General features: G+C 44.4%; 1 protein-coding gene across 1 annotated transcript in view; it reads right to left on the reverse strand.

The window, feature by feature from the left end:
- LOC100680540 (COPII coat assembly protein SEC16) overlaps positions 1-17,570 on the reverse strand; it is a 56,926-nt gene extending 39,356 nt beyond the window's left edge. The window contains exon 1 of the mRNA XM_003424205.4: positions 17,288-17,570. Coding sequence (XP_003424253.1) covers positions 17,288-17,342 — 55 coding nt within the window. The 5' untranslated portion in view covers positions 17,343-17,570. The remainder of the gene's footprint in view (positions 1-17,287) is intronic.
- Positions 17,571-18,880: the final 1,310 nt, after the last annotated feature.

The raw sequence follows: 18,880 nt of genomic DNA on the forward strand, positions 1-18,880 counted from the left end.
TCAAACTCCAATATCAGCTCGTTCCAGCACATTTCATCGAATTCCCCGTGCGATTAGTGTCGAGGCCGGCTTTCATCTCGGCCTAGGAATTCCGCCCGTTTCGAAAAGCAACAATTGCCACTATCCGAGCATTAGCTGTAAAAGCACGAACAGCACTACTACTAGCGAAGAGCTGTAAAAGCACCTTAATGCGGTGTGCGTTTGCATCTTTACTGCGGATGTGAGCAGAGGAACGCGACGATTGTCGCTGCCTCGTGTTATAAAAGCGACCGCAGAAACATTTGGAGCAGCGGGAAAGAATGAGAGAGAAAAACTTCGCAGCAGTTTGCAACGCGAAAACACTTCCTTTTTCCGTGCTCCGTATCTTCCTCCCCTTCTGCTCTTCTCGCTTTTATTTCGTTTGCTTTTCGACTCGGCTCTGTTTTTTTTCTCCCTCCTTCGGTGCGTCGCTTTTTTAATATCTGCGAACGATACCCTAGGAGATGGATTTCGTATGGAGTGGTTAAATGAAATTATTTGGGCCAAATACTCGTCGGTGTGTAAATTTCCCAACCCTAAGGGAAATTTCGACTTGGACAATCACAATAAATTCAAAACTTTGGTCCTGTGCTCGCCAAGTTGAACTACACACACCGGGACCCAGTTCTATTTATCGACAGCCCGATGCGCGCCGGCAGTCCACCTGCAGATATCCAATATTTATAATGCGTGCGATAGTGAATTTTCATGAGAGAAACGGACACCGGAATATGTATAGAAGGCGTGTCTGTATAAAAAAAATATTGAGGGCAATTTTATCCAAGAGCTTAACGCGATACACACACCATGTGCTGCTGTGGAAAACAAGAAGGTATTATACGCACGGAGGGTGTATGCGTTCGATCGAGTTATACACGACTGCCTCGTATTTCGGGTGGGCCGCGTTTGTCGAAATTCCCGATACGAAGCCTGCGAATATATAGTATGGAACGCGGTGAAAGTTTGCAGCTATAGTCTTGGGCAGCAGTCACTTTTCGCGGAAGAATTTCAGGAGTTTGTATATAATAAGTCAAGTCGAGAACAATGTAGTCATTAGCGGATCGTCCATCATCCTACGTATTTTGCGCGTAATAATAACTGACTAAACCAGATTTTTCTCTCCCGGTTGACGAGGGGATACACAAGTTGGAAGACTAATCATCGCGATGATCAAATGGCCGGTAAGAAAAGCGATTAATCTCATCTTGTACCAAGTGTGCTTATAACGTTCCATTCGTGTACGAGGATTACGCGAGAAACAACGCGACATTAGCAGGAGGACATTTGTCTTAAAAATGGATATTATTCTTCCATCGAAGCCCAACGACCGACTCGATTCATCAAGCCAACTTCTCAATAACTACATCAATACACCCCAACGACTCTTCCCCTCGAACGACTTTAAAATCTCAATTTTAACCCGGAGAGCCGATAATCGAATCGCGCTTAACAATATTGGAATCCCTCGACCTCTTCTTCTTCTTCATAGCCTTTCCAAGCGTCCCTCGACTCGAAGCTCTTTTTCCTTACACGCTATATCCCTTTGTCATATCGAGAGGCGCTAAGAAGCTTTTAATATTTCTCCTCTGTCTGATTGCTCCGCAATGCGATTTCGCTTTTCCCCATCTGTTCCCTCTCGCCTATACACCTTCTGTCCAGCAACGGAGAAAAAGAAGCCGGAAAACACAAAGACAGCTTGAGAAATATACGAGCTTTGTACAGGAGGGAAAAAGCTCCGCTGTAACTTATGAGCGGAAAATTCTTCTTCACGTGTATCAAAAAAGAGAGAGGATACATCCCGCGAGCGATTTAGTGGTCGAGTCAGCTCTCGCGGACGTCGTCGATCACTATGGCGAACTCTCTCATCGCCGCTGACCTCGGCGTTGCGGGAAATCCAGTGCGTGGAGAGAGAGAGAGGTGTACATGCGTGGAAAAATAAAAAGAGGATACACGCGTTCGATTCGACGATAAGGAGAGGGATACAGGAAATGGAGACTGACACGTGTGTGGAGGTAGTGGGAATTTTTGCTCGACGAGTGATTTCGTTTTTTTCAGCAGAGCAGACTGCCGACGCCAGAACGACGAATTTTCGTCGTGGCTGACGTTGATTTATCGCGGATTACATATTTTCGACGACGCGCTTGTTGTTTTTCGGGGGCCGACTGAAAAATCGTTCTGGGAGGTTAGATGGCGTTTGAGCCCGGAGGCTTGTTTTTACTGGATTCTTGGCTGAAATAAAGTCTTTAATAACTTTCAGTGCTCGAGCAGTAATCAGTAGCGCGATCCGTAATTAGTCAGACGCGGCCGAGGTCGACCGCGAAGGCAAGCAATTAGATTAAAACGATCCTCGTCTCCGAAAAACCACGTCGAACAAACAAGCGTCACCTTTACCCACAGTCCACACACACACATAGTCATACGCTCCAAAACGGCTTTTTTTTCATTAAGCCAGCCACGCGCGCTCCAGAGTGAAACATCCCATTTCCCCGGACGCAAATCTCATCTTCCCGATCTGTCCCCTACTACCCCCGAAATAAAAAGATAAATCCCTCGCCTAACGAGTAAACGATTTTGAAAGCTCGCAGCCGCAGAAAATTCGACTCCTTCTAACAAAATCAAGCTCCTCAGCTGAAAGCTCGAGAACAAAGCCGGATCGTCGTAAAAACCATCAGCGTCAAAAGTCGCCGAGGGTATGCTTTTAAAGCTCGTCGGGTAGAAGAATACGAGACTTGTCAGGCTCGCATCGATCTCCAGAGCTTGCACCTACTGGGACGCGTCACCTCAGCAGCTGGAGTATATGCAGCAGAAGACGAAATATTTAGACGTAAGAGACGAGGTGCGTTTTACTGGGCTCGGGGTGAAGGAACTGCAAGACAGATGTCGCAGGGAATTTTCGTGGTTGATGGCGAGCTTTTACTTGTTGAATTAAAGCTCAGCATTATTTCGAGGGATGTGGAATTAAAGATTTTATTTTTGTATCCGAGGATAAAAGCGATTTTTGTTCGATCGCCCGTTTGTGTATTCGTATATAAGACTCGAGCTTTTACGGTGCTTGTAAAAAAAAGTCAGCGTCGTAAATATTATACTCCTTCAGTAAAAAATTGACGACGCGGCCGTATTGTCAAGCGCGATATGGATTGGCCGAGGCTTTGAGCGGGAAATTTGAAAGCTGTACAACGTAGTTTTTTAAGAACACGCGCGATTAAATAAACAATAATCCGTGTACGAATTAGGAGAAGACTTTATAATTCCAGACTAATTCCAAACTCCAGCAATGTAGAATACCCCGTCTTCATCCACCTACGTATCCGCTTGACGCGAGAGAACTTCTCTCACAGACGGAAACTTCCTGCTGCTCCGCAGCCCATAATTCCTCTCTCACTTCCTGCAGAGCCAGAAACATCAGAGACGAGTCGGAAAAAAAGTCTTTGACACACACTCACAGAGGCACCAAAGGCTCGACGAAGGTCAGCCGGCGGGCGTTAAATGTTAATGAAATGCGAGCGCTCCTACGTATAAGCGACCATTGTTTCCCAGTAGAGCAGACGAGCTGTATCGCGCTCCGGAATTTTCATTAGCCTTTGATTTCCGCGACTGTATCTTCCTCGCTCTGTACTACGCGTCGTCTATTTTTAGAAATGCAGAACTCGAACGCGTCTTCAAAGCCCGGAATTTTCGCGGGGCTTTTTCGAAAATTTCGCGAGAACGCGTCCCTGAAATTTCCGGTATTCCCATAGCTGCGCTATCAAAGTGTCCTTTGTGCCGCGAGTCGAGTGTAATTCGACGAGTTTCAAACTGGCTTAATTATGCGTCGCCGAACGGAAGACTGACTCTCTCTACTGCGAGTCGTTGTCGATGAATCGAGAAAATTTCACGGTATACCTTTTTCCTCCCCCGCAATCGATATAACTCGTCGAGAATTAAATCAAACGAAAAAATATACTCTACCGGCCGTTATATTTTCGTTCGTTTATACGCTAAAAACTACAACGACGATGAGCGGCTTAATTAAAGCAGCCCCCTCTATCCAGTCGAAAAATTTAATCTCGTTGATGCATACGCGTTACAAAGTTCCCGAGAGCATAGACTGCACATCTCGAATGCGACACGTATAATTCAATCGTCGCCCCCGAAAACAAAACTAATCTCGCGACGGCCTCGAACTTCCTCCAAGATCAAAAACGAGCTGCAGCCTTCGCGCGGTACGTCTCATCCCGGGGATGTGCAGAGGATGCAGGGAAAAGTCGTTACACGCGGAAATCCGAGTATAAATGCCAAGTCGAGAAGCTGAGAGATAGAGATATAAGGGAGAAGTTGGAAATTATGTCAAACGTCGAAACTCGACGGGCTTATATAGACAAAGAGATGCAGCTGCCGCTGCTGCAGGTCAATGCAGTATATAGCCGGGCTGCATCTCTCGGAGTGCATTGCACATCGTCGTCATCGATTTGACTCTCTCTCTCTCTCTCTCTCTCTCTCTCTCTCTCGTGCGGCACTGTGTACATATAGACACGTATACAGCTGTTCACTTTATTATTTAGCTTCAGGGGGCGAAAGCTCGTCCCGATGCATCGGCAATTAGATTATTGTTTTGCTTCTCACTGCTCTCGCGTCGCGTGTTTCCCCTCGAAACGTTTGTATATACAGTGTGTGCGTCGATCTATATGTAACGTTGTTCGGTTACAGAAGAAACTTCAGTTTCCCCGATACCCTTTCCCGAGAGAGAGAGAGAGAGAGAGAGAGAGAGAGAGAGAGAGAGAGAGAGAGGGAGAGAGAGAGAGAGAACTGAATTCAAATTCCAAACGAAATTATCCCCCGCGCGACACGATGTAATGAAAATTCGCTGCAGTCGAGCGACTTTTCGATTGCATGCAGTTGCCATAGCCTTGATGCGCACTTAATCTACTTTCGCGATGAAGAGTTAAAGGCGAATGTTCGAGACGCTTAATTTTCGCGGCGAACGATTTCCGCGCGGTTTATTTTTTACCTCTACTTTCTTGGCTTCCTCGAGAGAAGCGTAAACGTTGCAGGAGAGTGTTTTATGAAGTCCGCAGCAATCTGTTCTCTCTCTCTCTCTCTCTCTCTCTCTTTGCCGGCGATATCCCGCGCTTTCCTCTCCCCAAGATTTAGCGCTACTCGCCTTCGTCGAGTTTACGGGCTTTTAAGTAAGGCAGAAATTTACGGTTTGCTCATTATAATTCTTGGGGTTTTCGCTTTGGCTTTCGTTTTTCGGAGGGAAGAATCCTACGGATGTAAGTGGGAGGCATGATATCGCATCGACTTTTAATTCGCAACGACACAGCTCGACGCCTGTAAGCACTATAAATCCCCAGCAAAAAGTCGCGACAGAGAAAAGAAGCACACACAGAGTGAAAAAAAAACGAGCTCGAGGCCGGCGTCCTAAAAAGCTGAGGCTAAAAAAGCTCACACGACGGAGCCAAAGCATCAGCGCATACAGCCGTCGCCCGATCGCTATGAGCCTCAAACCCCTTGCGTTATATAGACGTACACCTATACCACATGTCCAATCCTGCGCAAGCGCGTCTTTGGAAGATAAACGACTCAGCGAGAGCATTAAATTAGCTACGCGGACCGCGGGAAATGAACGCTTCGAAAGCGCTATGACGAACGAGCGACTTCCTCTTCAACAAAGGCGGCCAGATTTTCTCTCCGCTGTATAGTGGTACGAAGGAGGAGTGTATATATCTGTGTGCGGTTTTGGCCGGGCTTCAGTAGAGCGGAATGGACTCTTGCTCGCTTTTTTCTTTCGGGGTCGAGCTTTATATGCGAGCTGTACGCGCTGATGCTTATTCTCGCTCTCGACTCGCTCGTATATAGCGCGATGCACTCGCGGGGAAGGCGGAGAGAGAGAGAGAGAGAGAGAGAGAGAGAGAGAGACGTGCGCAAGATTTTTGTTGACTCTTTTTTTCGAGAATGTAGGAGTGGGTGGGTGAGCTTTTTGGATTTTTGATAGGAGAGGGTACACGGTACACAAACATCGCGCTTAATCAAACATAGACTTTCGTAATGTCTTATCATTCAACAGATTACATATTCACCGGCGCGAGATTTCGTAATACAACACATCGAATGAAATTTCACAGAGGATTTGACGAGTACTCATAGAATGACGGTAAATTTTTCATTATTCGCGAAAATAGCTCACTTAACTAATCTTCTGATTAAATTTATAATGTCATTTCGGAGTTGCTTAAGTGCTTTCCTTAAAAGCGCTCTTCCATATAGAATATTCTAATAAATTAGTCAAGCGCAGAATGGCCAAAGTAAAGGTGTAAAAATGAGTTTTTACGAACGCTCGCGTAAAATAATTTTTAAAAGATCTCATCCACGTTACACACACACACACACACACATTCCAAACTTTTCATTTCAAGAGCGCAAGAGATAATGTTTCGGCGACGGCGCGGCACGCACAGTCCACCCGAAATAATATCCCTGCATGCGCCTTTAAATAATTCGAAAAACGAACGCTATACACTTATACATCATTACGCGCGAATCATTATAATACCTACATCCGCACTAGTACAAAATTAATTTTCATCATTGTTGATAATAACCTGGCTGTGATCGCGAGCGTATTCGAAATCATAGCTGCGCGAGAGGGATATGCAATTAATTACTGAACTGCAAATTTTGCATTCCGCGACTACAATATAATAAGCTGATGGCAAATAAAATGTTCCTCGCATCGAATTTTGCATAATCGTTCGTGAAAAATAAAAAAGCTCGTCCGCACACACGAGAGAAACGCGAGAGAAATGTATCATCGCGACGAGGCAAAAGAGCCATCGAAATAAACAGAATATAAAAGCTCGCTGGCGTTCTATACCATTGGAATAAAGCTCGAGCTTTGTTCGATGCACGACTGCGCAAAGCGATGGCCGTTTCTGGCTGCCCGGCGCTAAAAATCCCGCTATTCAGTCGAGAAGAATTCGTCGAGCGTGTGCGAATTTTTTTCCTCTCTCTCTCTCTCTCTCTCTCTCTCTCTCTCTCTCTCTCTCTCCACATAGACCTGCGCACAGTAGTTCGTTCTATTAATCTAAGGCCGGCTCTGTACGTGTGCGTCTATGTGTGTGAGGGAAAATGATATTCCGCCGTTTTCTGCTCGAGTGAAGAATCGAACGAGGAGTAACGGGAAAGGTTAGAAATGAAGGGGAAAAAAAGTTTTACGGCCGCCTGGATTGATAGTTTCCTTTTTCCCTTTTCCTCCTCGTTTAATCAATTTCGTTCGCGCAGAGTCAAAGAGAAGATGCGCTGTGTGAGAATGTTTTGTTGCCATAATTCGATAGCCCTTTTGCGCCGCGGTGAATTCAATTTTTTCATTAGCGCTTTGGATTTCCAGTTGCTTACGTCGTGCTGCGGCGCGTGTTTTACATTTTAAATTTCAAGCGAAAAATATTCCATGAATAAAAGGATTCCCCGCGCACTACTCACAACGCGTTACAACGTACAGTTGTGTGTGGAGAGAAGTTCGGACAATTTTCCGTTATTCAATTACTTACTGCAAAAAGTAATGCAAAAAATTACACTTTTAGAATCACACACGACCATATAGGTTTACATAAAAGCTTGGAGTACTTAGCGGAAGCGCATCGAAAAACAAAACGTCGAGAGAGAGAGAGAGAGAGAGAGAGAGAGAGAGAGAGTAATAAATAATTTATCGCAAGCGCGACCTTTTCCTCCTTCTGTCCCTAGAGATGAATGAATAAACATGACGCGTTATTGTAATGCGAGCAAGAAAGGAGCCTGCGGAAAATTGAATTTCACCGCGGAAGAATTTCCAGATTCAGCCTCAATTTAATTAAAGAGAGGCCGAAGACAAAGAAAAAAAGAGGCGAGCGAAAGGAAACTGGAGAATGAGAGAGAGAAAGGGAGAAATAACGAAAGGAAGTCGCGCGCGCGTAGGAAGGTCGCGGGTCAAGTGCCGTAGTCGTCGGCGTATAGTGAAAGAGCCTCGGCTTCGCGTACGTACGCCTGCATACGCCTATACATACCTGTGTGTGTGTGCGTGAGTGTGAGTATGTGAGTGTGTGTGTGTGTGTGTGTGTGTAAAAGTTGTGTGGGCCGACGAGGCAATGATATATACATTGTGCGATTCAGTCGTGCGCTAGTGTAACGATATTTCGACTTTTCGTTTTCTCTATATTTCCCGTCGACGAAGGAGAAATTTCGCAGTAGAGGAAATAACGAGCGTTATGGAGAAGAAAATTTTCGTCGCGTACATATTTTAACTGTTAATTTTCACGCGCCACTGGCCTTACTCCATATATATAGTTCATCATTCATTAGCATAACGGGGTTTAAAATTTTCAGAATTCCTGTCCATAGAAGCGCGCGACAGGTGAATTTTTTCCCCGGCGCGTGTGAAGCGTTCGTTATGATACATTGAAAAAGTTCGGAGTGTAAAAGTGACTCGCGTTGAGTGCGAAAGTGCGCATTAATGAGATTTTCGAAAACGCGCGTTGCGAAACATAAAATATTTAAAATATTTGACTTTCATGTATATAGCTGCGCGCACTGGGTGAGTCAGGTGGAAAAATATATTTAAAGCTGTTGAAGTTTGACGAGAAGAATGAGTGCGATATTTTTATACTTATTTGCTTGTTGCGCGCGACGAGATAGTTTAATTTTTTCCAAACGCTCGCTAAGTTCGCCACCTTTTTTCTATTTTTAGTTTGAAAATACTTCAGATATAAGCAGTTTTATTCAGATCGATAAGTCCACAAAAAAAAAATCTGAAAAATATAGGCTCATGACTAATAAAATAAACGCTATCGAGCTTCTGCGAACAGCCCTACACACGAGCCACCCTCTTCCCTCATAAATCGAGTCGAGTATCGAAGCAGCAGCGGCAACAGAGAAGCACTCTCTGATTACAGGGCTCTTAACGTACCGCACCGCAATCAAATTCATTTCCCGCGATAGACGCGAGATTTCAGCTCGCTGCTCTTGCTTTTTCTCACCCGAGAGTGTGCGAGAGAGGGAGAGAGATAGAAGAAGATAGATGGAGGAGTACGTGTGCGCCGAGAAGACGGAGAAATGATTTATAATGTCGAGTGGAGCCGCGCGACGGTAAAAAGGAGCAGGATGAGAGAAATCAAAGGTGAGGAGTCGAGCTTGCGCGAGAGGAAGATCTTAAGTGGAAATGCTGCTGCCTCTGCTGCTTTTGTGGGGAGAGAGGGGAATTGAAACGAAAGAGTCGGCAGTTGCGGGCGAATATCGCCCGGTTAGCGCTAGAGATTCATTTGGACGAATGGCTGCTAGGGGTCTCGAGGCGAGTTATGAAGGTCAAATCTGCTGCACAAGAGGGGGTGAACGTTTTATATTTAGTGGCCGAGTATTCGGGCTTATCGGACTGCTTCGGTTTTTCTTTTTCATCCGAATTCGATCTACATTGTTCAAGACTGATTCTTTTCCATTGAATTGAGATGGCGTGCCACGTGGCAGCTTTCCAGAAAAGTAAGCCGAGCTTTCGTCGTTAAAGTTCGATATTTCACGCGATTCTCGAAATCCAAGATTATATTACGACAAATCGGAGCTATTCCCTCGTTTAATCGCCGCCGCGAGTATAATCACTACACATCCAAATACGAAAATCTAGATTTACGCGACAGTTTAATATTCCCTCTAAACTAGTAACAGAGCTTGCGCGTAAATCACGCAACGCAAATTAGTCTCATTCAAAGCTTGAATATTACTCGTTTAATAAAAAATAAGCTCGAGAGCCAACTTTGAATATCAAACCTGATGAAAATCTTACATGCGCGAACTTAGCGGCACGTATATCAAAGAAGCGAAAAACGACCGGGTCGGGGCGAAAACTTTCGATCGAATTACACAGCAGCAGCAGCTTCTCGAGCAAGCCGAGAGCTTGCCCGTGTATGTATACGGGAAATTTTTTTTCCTATAATAAGTAGGCAAAAGGGCTTCCCGGAAAATGATTCTGTCAGCCTCTCGCATATTTGTCCCTGCGTTTTCACGTTCAAACATCGACCCAGCCATCACGAACCCGAAAAAGTGCAGAACTAAGCTCGAAGAAAAAACGACCGAAAGAATACCCGCGACTCAGCGAAAGCAAAAAAAAGCTTCGCCCCACGCTCAAAGGCAAAAAAAGCAAACAAGCGCGCGCACCGGGGCTAAAAACGACTCGGCAATTTGTAAGAAAGTTCCGCGCGCAGATTGGCCAAATTTCATTCGACTGCGTTGCAACTACACACGAAGAGCAAAAATGACGCGGATTTTTTTCCCTTCTCCTCTTCCTCGCGTCCTTGTGTTTGTTTCATGTATACACCTCCCTTTTAGAACCAACGAAGGCGATTTCGAGGTACAGTAGACACGCGGCCGCTTAGCCACCACTGCTTTGAATAAAGCTCGGCGAAAGCTCTTTCCCTCGAGTGCCTGAGTTTCCTTTCAATTTCACCTCTCGTGCGTCTCTCGATTCTTCGCTTTTGCTTCTTCTTCTTCTTCTTCTTCTTTGGCTTCAGGTGGACGCCGGAGATACTTTTTTCCCTTCGGCGAATATTAAAATGTGCAGAGCGGAATGCGAGCTTTGGTATGGGATAAGGACGACCGCGAGAGATACACGCGAAGAATGTATCCACAGCTCCGCGAAGGGGATGAAGAAAACACGGGGTGGGGGGGGGGGGCATTGTTGGGATGTTTTCTGGACTCTGATTTTCGTGAATTCGAGAACGCGAGAGATAATAGGGGAGTCTGACTATTTTCGGGGCGAACTACTGGTTCGAATTTCGCTGCAATTTTTGATAAGCAGTATGAATCACAGAGTGAAATAATTTGATCCATTTATAGTGAACATCCAAAGCACACTCGTACGAGCGCGTCTTCAGAAACTTCATTAAGTTTCAAGTTGACCATGAATTCATCAAACGAAACCCGTTTAGACTGCGTATACATTAACATATTGCGCTTCTCTCTATACATATATAATTAAATTGGAGCTTCATAACTCACTGTTCGAGAGAAATCAATTTAAGCCCGGTTTAATGATTTCGCTCGGCTCGGGATTTTTATAACGCGTATCACATGAAAAAACATTAATTTTTCACTGTTCATCCACGTATAGGTATACACACTGACGCGTGTATATTATCCGACTCCGTATCGTTATATGTGCGGAAGGGTAATAAAAGCTACACACACTGGGCGCGCACGTGGAAATAAAATTACGAAATAAGGCACAAAGGATAGCTTATCTTTTCACCTCTCACAAGTCTCTCTTTATATCTTTTCATCACTTTATCCATCTCTCTCACTGGATATATATCTACGTCCGACTCTTTCAGGCTATTTCTATTTTTGTTCTTTTATATCTGCCTCTCTCGCGCTTGTTTTCTCTTTTCTCCTCTTATAATCTCTCCTGCAAACTTTTTCCCTTATTTTCTGTTATACGTATACTTATGTACAAAACTTCCGGCCGGCATTACTCTCCTTAGTATTTTATTTTGTCGCCTGAGAAAATCATACCTACGTATACATCACAGACAGTCGGAACAAAGGGAACCTTTCCACCTCCAGCCAAGTCTATAACCGAATACCTCACATACCTTTAAAAAATTAATCGAACCTGCTAACGTCCACTCCAGACAGACCGCATTTTGTCACTCCGCCCAGTCTCTTTCTCTCTTTTCATCTCTTATTTCAGCCCGTTAAAAAGTCTCTTTCTCAGACAAAGGCAGAGAGAGAGAGAGAGAGAGAGAGAGAGAGAGAGAGAGAGAGAGCCTGGGGATCCGCCAAGCTTTCGCGTGTGTACACCGCCGGCCTCGACTTTCTCTCCGCGTGTTTTTCCTTTCTCTCTCGCTCGGCCTCTCGTGAAATATGTGCAGGCTCGCGGCATTCTGGCGTATTAAGCGCAGAAATGCTGCCTCCTTTGCTCGCGCGCGCGCGCGAGAGAGGGAAGGAAGGAAGTAGTAGGAAGTGCGAGGACATTTGCGAATCAAGACGGGAGAATGTGTGCATTTTTTACGCCTCACTGCGGAGAAAGCTGTTATAATTCGAGAAATGCACTTCCGAGTGCGAGAGGGTACATTGTTTTTTTTTTAAGAGGGCGTGCGAGGTGTATTGCTTCTGGCTGCTTGGTCGAGACGGAAGTATACCTGTACAAATTTCTCTGTTTTATATAAATCAAATAATTATTTAAAATTTTTGTTTTGTTTTTCAGTTTGGATGAACCAAGTAGATGCGCAGACATGGTGAGTACGGTCGTAAGTTTTTAAAACGAAATTTTCCATCAAAAACTCATTACGCGTCAGTTCAACGTATCGATAAAACATTTATCTTCCGTATACAAATTCAAGTTGGACCACACACCCTTAGGGGAAACAAGACAAGAAAACAAGCCACTAATTACCTTCCACAAGAAAACGGCCCTGCCGCGGAAACTTTTCGTATATCTTACTCCCTGGGATTCCACTTTCTCATCTTCCGACATCTCGTCCATATAAATACATACACGTCGGCGCGCGGAGCAGGAGGTGCACACTTATTATTATTCCCAGCGAGCGGTCAATTATGAATTTTCTGTACGTGCGGAGATTGCGCAAGCTACTCCCCAGGTGAGTTATCGTAATCACGGGATGATATCGCGCGATGGAAAACTCCGTGCAAGATTCGACCGAGAGGTATAAGGGCTTATATCGATGAGTTCGAAAAAGACAATGTCCTCGTAGAGGTTGAAGGACGAAGAGGAAGGTATGCGCATGATTTTTTAAATTTATAGTTTATCTGGCCTGTCAAAGGAAAGTTTTTCTCGGATGAAACAATAACGTGCTACATATGGCCTAAGCGACGATTAACATTCCACAAAGGCGCTGTTGATTGAATTCAATAGTTCAAGATTCGATTTTCCCAATAGTTTACGAACGCGCAAGTTCGCTCCAGATTGGCGTAATCACGTTAAAGTATAAGCAAATCTCGCCGGGCCTGACTGAAGTCAGCAAGCTGAATTGCTTCGCATTAACGTATGCGTTCACGTCGCTTAGCTCAAGATGTCGCGAAATTCACTATACACATCAGCGACTATATCGAGAGAAAAAAGATTTTCCAAAAAAGTCCCTCCATACATGATTCACGAGTCCGCTGCAACGTTTCAATTAATGTCATCCGGCCGTGTAAATATTTAATCGCTCGCGCGATGCGCCGCAGAGTCTTAAGCGCGTGCATAGTGCAGGGTGCTATTGAAATTTTCATCGTTCGCACTTTGAGCACTGCACAGCACGCGCGGGCCGAAAGTGAATTTTAATCGTTTTTAACATCCGTCCAATAAGCTTCGGAGCTAAGGTTTATTTTCGAAGAAATAAAGCTTTTCGAACAAATCACCATAGGATTCCTCGAATCCGAGAGCACATGCACTCGAAGCAATAGCACCGAATTCGCGGAATACGATTAAAATTAATACCTCCGCCGCAGCCACGAAATCGCGTGTAGCATAGCGCGAAGTAATCTTAATTGAAGTCGCGCAAAGATCGTAGATAGCGCAGAGCATTCGTCGTCTCGTCGCCTATATAGGATGCACACGTTCAATTCCCCTACTCCTCTCGGCGTATACACGTGTTATAGGCGCACACAAAGGCTCCCGCCGCCGCGATTGGAACTCAGGGCTAACCGCGAAACTCTCCTCGAGCGCGCGCGTAAAGTTGCCCGGGAATAGTCGGGGACTTTGTGCCGCACACCAGTTGGCCAGCGACGGACCGGCAAAGTTGGATGATCGCCTTATAATTCGTCCGCCTCGACACGCTGCTTTAAACTACCTGTGTGTGTGTGTGTGTGTGTGACACAGGCGAACGCTCCGAATATTTCGGCAGCAGCGCGTTATGCATATGTAAATCGAATCCTGCTGCATGTATATATGTATATAAGGTGAGCTTTTTTCGGTGCCTATACACGTGCCGATGAATTTTAATGCGACGATCGCGTTCGACTCTCTGTGGTGTGCGCATTGGCGAGTCAATAATTCAGAATTTTCGGGGACAGAGATATGCGCGGAAAGAGAATTTTATGTACGAGGACCGCTGTCTCGAGAGACAGAGGCTTGGTGAATTTTAAAGTTTTAGTGTTATTTCGGAAAACAGATCGTAGAGCTTTATTTAAGCACGCGTGATTCGGCTTGGGATTTTGGGTTATACCGCGAACTTTTAACGAAGTAATAGATAACGTTTCGCGCGTTTTATCTTGAATTCTACACCTTCTCGTCGGGGCAGGGTAATGAGAGTGAAATGCGAGCTTCACTCCGTTAAGTGGCTTTTATTTTGCAAAAGTATCGTTTTTCACGCGGTTAATTGCAAAAAGTTCGTAGAGTGCATACGCGATTCAAATTAGATTGTAAAAAGTGCCAAGAGCAGCTTAATAAGATGAATCGCGTGAACAAAAAGCGCAACGATCATACGCATTGGCATAAAAATTAAGCTGCACGATGTGAAAAACCCCTTTTAAACGCTTTCACTCGCGCATAGCCTTAGTGGGAAATAATTCAGAAGCTTGTCTGGCGCGTTTCATTAAAGCTGCGTGTTCCTAATGAGACGCTTCATACACTTTTTTACAATGAAAATTACAAACTTTAGCAATGTTTGTAAATTTGGCGAGTTTTGCTGGCTTGCGTTAAGTAGCCTTATCGTTGCATGGCGAGTATTGCAACAATGTTACTACGTCGGCGTGTACTTTTTCAAAATTATAATAAGCAAGAAAATCCTAAAAGAATCTCTGGCCCACCAATGGAGTACAAAAAATAGCCCCATTCATCCATCCACTTTGCGCTACTATTGTATTATAATTGCTCTCTAAAAATGCACATCTCTCTCTCTCTCTCTCTTTAGCTCGCCCGTACAATGGCATCAGACTCCGGAGCCAAGCTAGCTGCGGGGCGAAATTCTATCCGCCCTAAGAATCTAAGCCGATTACGGCTCAAACAGCAGCGCGAACTCGTCATGCTCCGAACATACCTCGGCTGATCTTCCGCGCTATGACTGGCGCGTATAGTATCTGGCTTTTCCCGCGCGTCAACTCAACTTTCTCTCTCTATACACGCCCATGAGGGCTGCGAACTCCATACTTTGGCTTTGAGAGGATATCTGTTTTCGAGTAGTATCGTATTTTTGTTCTAATTGTTTCGGACGAGCCGCGTATCTAGGGAGTTTTGAATTTTCGTTTCCGCGCGAGTCAGCTTGGTTTTTCTGGGTCGCCGGCGAGTATATACGAGTTTTTCAGAGCCACGACGTTGCAATATCCTTTAGCGCGGTATAACGATGTTTTACGTCAAAGGGAGTCTGTGCACATGGTGGGATCGAGTTAGAAGCAAAGGAAATTCGTATTGTTTATGTTTTTAAGCGTTAATTCGATATTGAAATGCGATCTAAACTCGTGATAAACAAAGTTTCGAGCACCGGTATTAATCATTTTTTACGAGCTTTAGTGCAATTAAAAGTTGGAGTGACTGTAAACACAATTTTAAAACTATCATTTTAACTTTTACCTTGTAAAATAACGCGAATTCGTATTCGACTACTAAGCCGTTTCTTCTTTCGTCCATTTTCCAATAACGTGCAATTCTATTGGAAAATATGATTCCGAAAGAGTGAAACAGTAGGTTAGAACACGTCAGAGGCCCAACTGACGAATGGCTCCTCAGCCCCTATAAACATGTCAATCACTGCCGTTGGCGACCCTGTTTTTCGATGAATTATAAATGTTTCAGTTTCAAACGTACCCTAAATTTAAACGAAATATGTGGTAATCCCTGTACCCTCGTGCATTATTCACGCCTAAAGGGAAAAAGTGTGCGCGCTCCATTTTCACGGAAATTACCATACTTTATCATGTAATTCGATAACATAAGTAATTTTATCATACGTCACGACGAACTCCGTCATTCGATCAGAGCATGTATGTAATTATATCCCTATGTATATATATACTGTATTGGAAATAAAATTGATCGGTAATTCGGGAGATTTATTATCCCGACGCATAGACCGTGACCGGGACGACGGTGATTTAACTTCATCAGAGCCGAGGCTTCTGATCTAATTGGTCCCGGGTGAAATTGAGACATCGATCGATGCGGCGGGAGAGTTTAGACGCGCATCGCGAAAGCTCGCTTTTAACAAGATCAGTTCGCGCTTTTATTTCTCATCGCGAGCTTATGTGCCGCGAATCATTCGAAATCGGCAATTACCCCTCGCTTCCTCATACACAAAGGATCGATATTACGTGCTCCGCTCTAGTATATACATATATATAGTTCGCGGAACGTACACAGGATATTTCGCTGTTGACTTTACTTTACAATTGCTTTTTCCCGTATTTGCCGTTCGAATGAAACGGAAATAGAGATGCGAATCCGTATTTCTTTTTTTGTTATTGTATACATACGGTTTGCCAACGTGGCTCTTTCGCGCGGTCGAAGAATCGCTATATATTGATACTTCGTAACAAATACCCGCGTACGAGGTTGTTTTCGACTTTTACGATATTTTTACACAATTTACCGATTCAATTTTGCAAGTATAACGCGTCAAAACTCCAATTAGCGCGCTGTCGAAACGTGGCCGTCAACCCGACGGAAATAGCTAGGCTCTAAATTAATTTTACGGTCCAATAGCTCGCTGCGCCCTTAAAATTCCAATCCTAGAGTTGAATTAATCCGCCGACGTATAATGGCATTGAAACTTGCATCAATCATCCAACTTTTTAATTTCATATAACGCGTTACACCGAATCACCTCCGGCAAGAATAGTACCCGCAGTAATTTTCACGGTCTGACTGAAAACTGACTTATACCACTAATTTGTGAATTTTCCGCTGCAGCGGAGCCCGGAGAATAGGCGAGTATAGCCGTCCTATTTCAAAACATACGACCAATCTTTTGCCGTTATAAGAGGGATAACGCGCGCGCGAGAGAGAGCTTTACATCCCTGGAATTCGAGATGAAACATCGGCCGAGAGAGAAGTTTGGAAAATGCTAATCTATGTAGTTGAGCTTTCCTTGCTAAAGTTGAAATCGCTTTACGTTTTTACATTAATATTTATTTTACGAACGAATAGCCAAGTTCAGCGACAAGAATAAAGCGGACATCGTCTATATGAGCGGAAAGCTCTGCAGCTAGCTATACCAAAACACCTGCAGCGTGCTTTCGACGCGCGCGCGTGGCCTGTTCGATCCCTCGTGTGAGCCGGCTGCAAGCTCTCCCCCCAGAGCAGTAACGAAAGCGCAGCGGAAAAAAGCAGACTCACCTGACACCGCGCAGCCGACGCAGCAGAGCAAACACACTGCCAAAGCCGACCTCATGTCCTCTCGTGATTGCTCTCGAGCAATCGAACCTCACTCCGGCGATTTTCTTCCTCTCCTCGAAACGTATACAACGAACCGCTCGGCTTTCGAGTAAAAAAAAGAAAGCACACGACAGAAAGCTCAGCTCGTGGCTGTGTGGGAAGGGAACAACAACAACAAGAGCGAGGACTCGTCGCGCGACATCCTACGGTCCGAAGCGCCAGAAGCCGACTGCCGCAGCATTTGCGCACTCCACGACGGCGAAAGCTCACCTGCGACGGGGAGACAACAGCTGGGACGCTGATGCGCCTGCGCGAGACGAGCTTCGGCGTGGTTTTGAATTTTTTTTTTTTCGTTTCCTCTTCGAGGACTCTGTGAGCGGATGGCTTTTTTGGAAAACTATAGAAATACTGTATATTAATTTTCTGTAAATGAGTTTGGACTAAATCGAATTTAAAATTTGACAAAATTTTGTTGTGAACATGTGCAGTTGGCTTGTTTGCTGAATTAAGCACGGACTCTAACAAGCGTGTATATATACTCGAGTTCGTTAGTTGCGTGTATGTATGTGTGCCATTCGGAGAAGTGGATGAAAGCAGACATGTTTAATTAGGGAGACGGAGAGGAAAAGGGTTAGCGGCCGTAGGGGGGGGGGGGTAGCGGTAGGGACGAGTCGAATCTCGTTTTATTAGGCTAGTTTTAAAAAGGTGTGCACGGGAACTCTTGCTGGCCGGGAGATGTACTCGAGACTTTGGAATTAAATAACTCATGATGTGCATTTTGACTCTTGTATTTTTGTGAGTCCAGTATCGTATTCCTTCAGAAGAATGAAGATGTCATTGATTCGTATAATATTTCAATAACGTGCAACATTATATTTCGTTGCTTTTGTATAAATAAAATAATAAACGAATTTTCGCCATAATCCATCTTTTACAGCTAAATATAACCATGAGATATATTTCGTAACCTTATAGCAGGGAACGCAATCTATTACTCCCATTGTACTTTCAATTGACATTAATGGAGCACCGAATTCAATCTACTGTAGTTCTTTTTAACCCAGCTCGTAACTCTTATTGTGTCTCGTATAAGAGAACGACTCTTACTCTATTTCAGCGAGGCCTATATTCTGAGCTCTATTTCCACGTCTCTGTAGAGATGGCAATATAAGATGTCCTGATTGTTCAACATTTGGAATTAACATGTCCGTTTCATATTTTTCTTTGGACATTGCTCTCCCTTCGTTATTTGAGAGCCGAAATAATTCATTTCGCATACGTACGCCAACGACTGGGAGCGAAAAACCGGCGAACAGGAGAAAAGGATGGACAGATAATGAAATTGGCTGAAATAGGTTCAAAGGCTAAAGTATGTAAATACACAAATACAGCTGAAAAGGCTAGTTAGTAGAATGAGCTGATTTAATACAAGCATTTCTAGAAACGGGACGAAGCACCTACAAAGGCTATCATTTTTTTTCTCGGAAGCTCTGTTGTATACGTTATCCGCTAATTAATTACATTCTTGATGCAATCGTTCTAATGCTATTTACC

The sequence above is a fragment of the Nasonia vitripennis genome, chromosome 3, assembly GCF_009193385.2.
Source record: "Nasonia vitripennis strain AsymCx chromosome 3, Nvit_psr_1.1, whole genome shotgun sequence".
In the NCBI taxonomy this organism is placed as follows: Eukaryota; Metazoa; Arthropoda; class Insecta; order Hymenoptera; family Pteromalidae; genus Nasonia; species Nasonia vitripennis.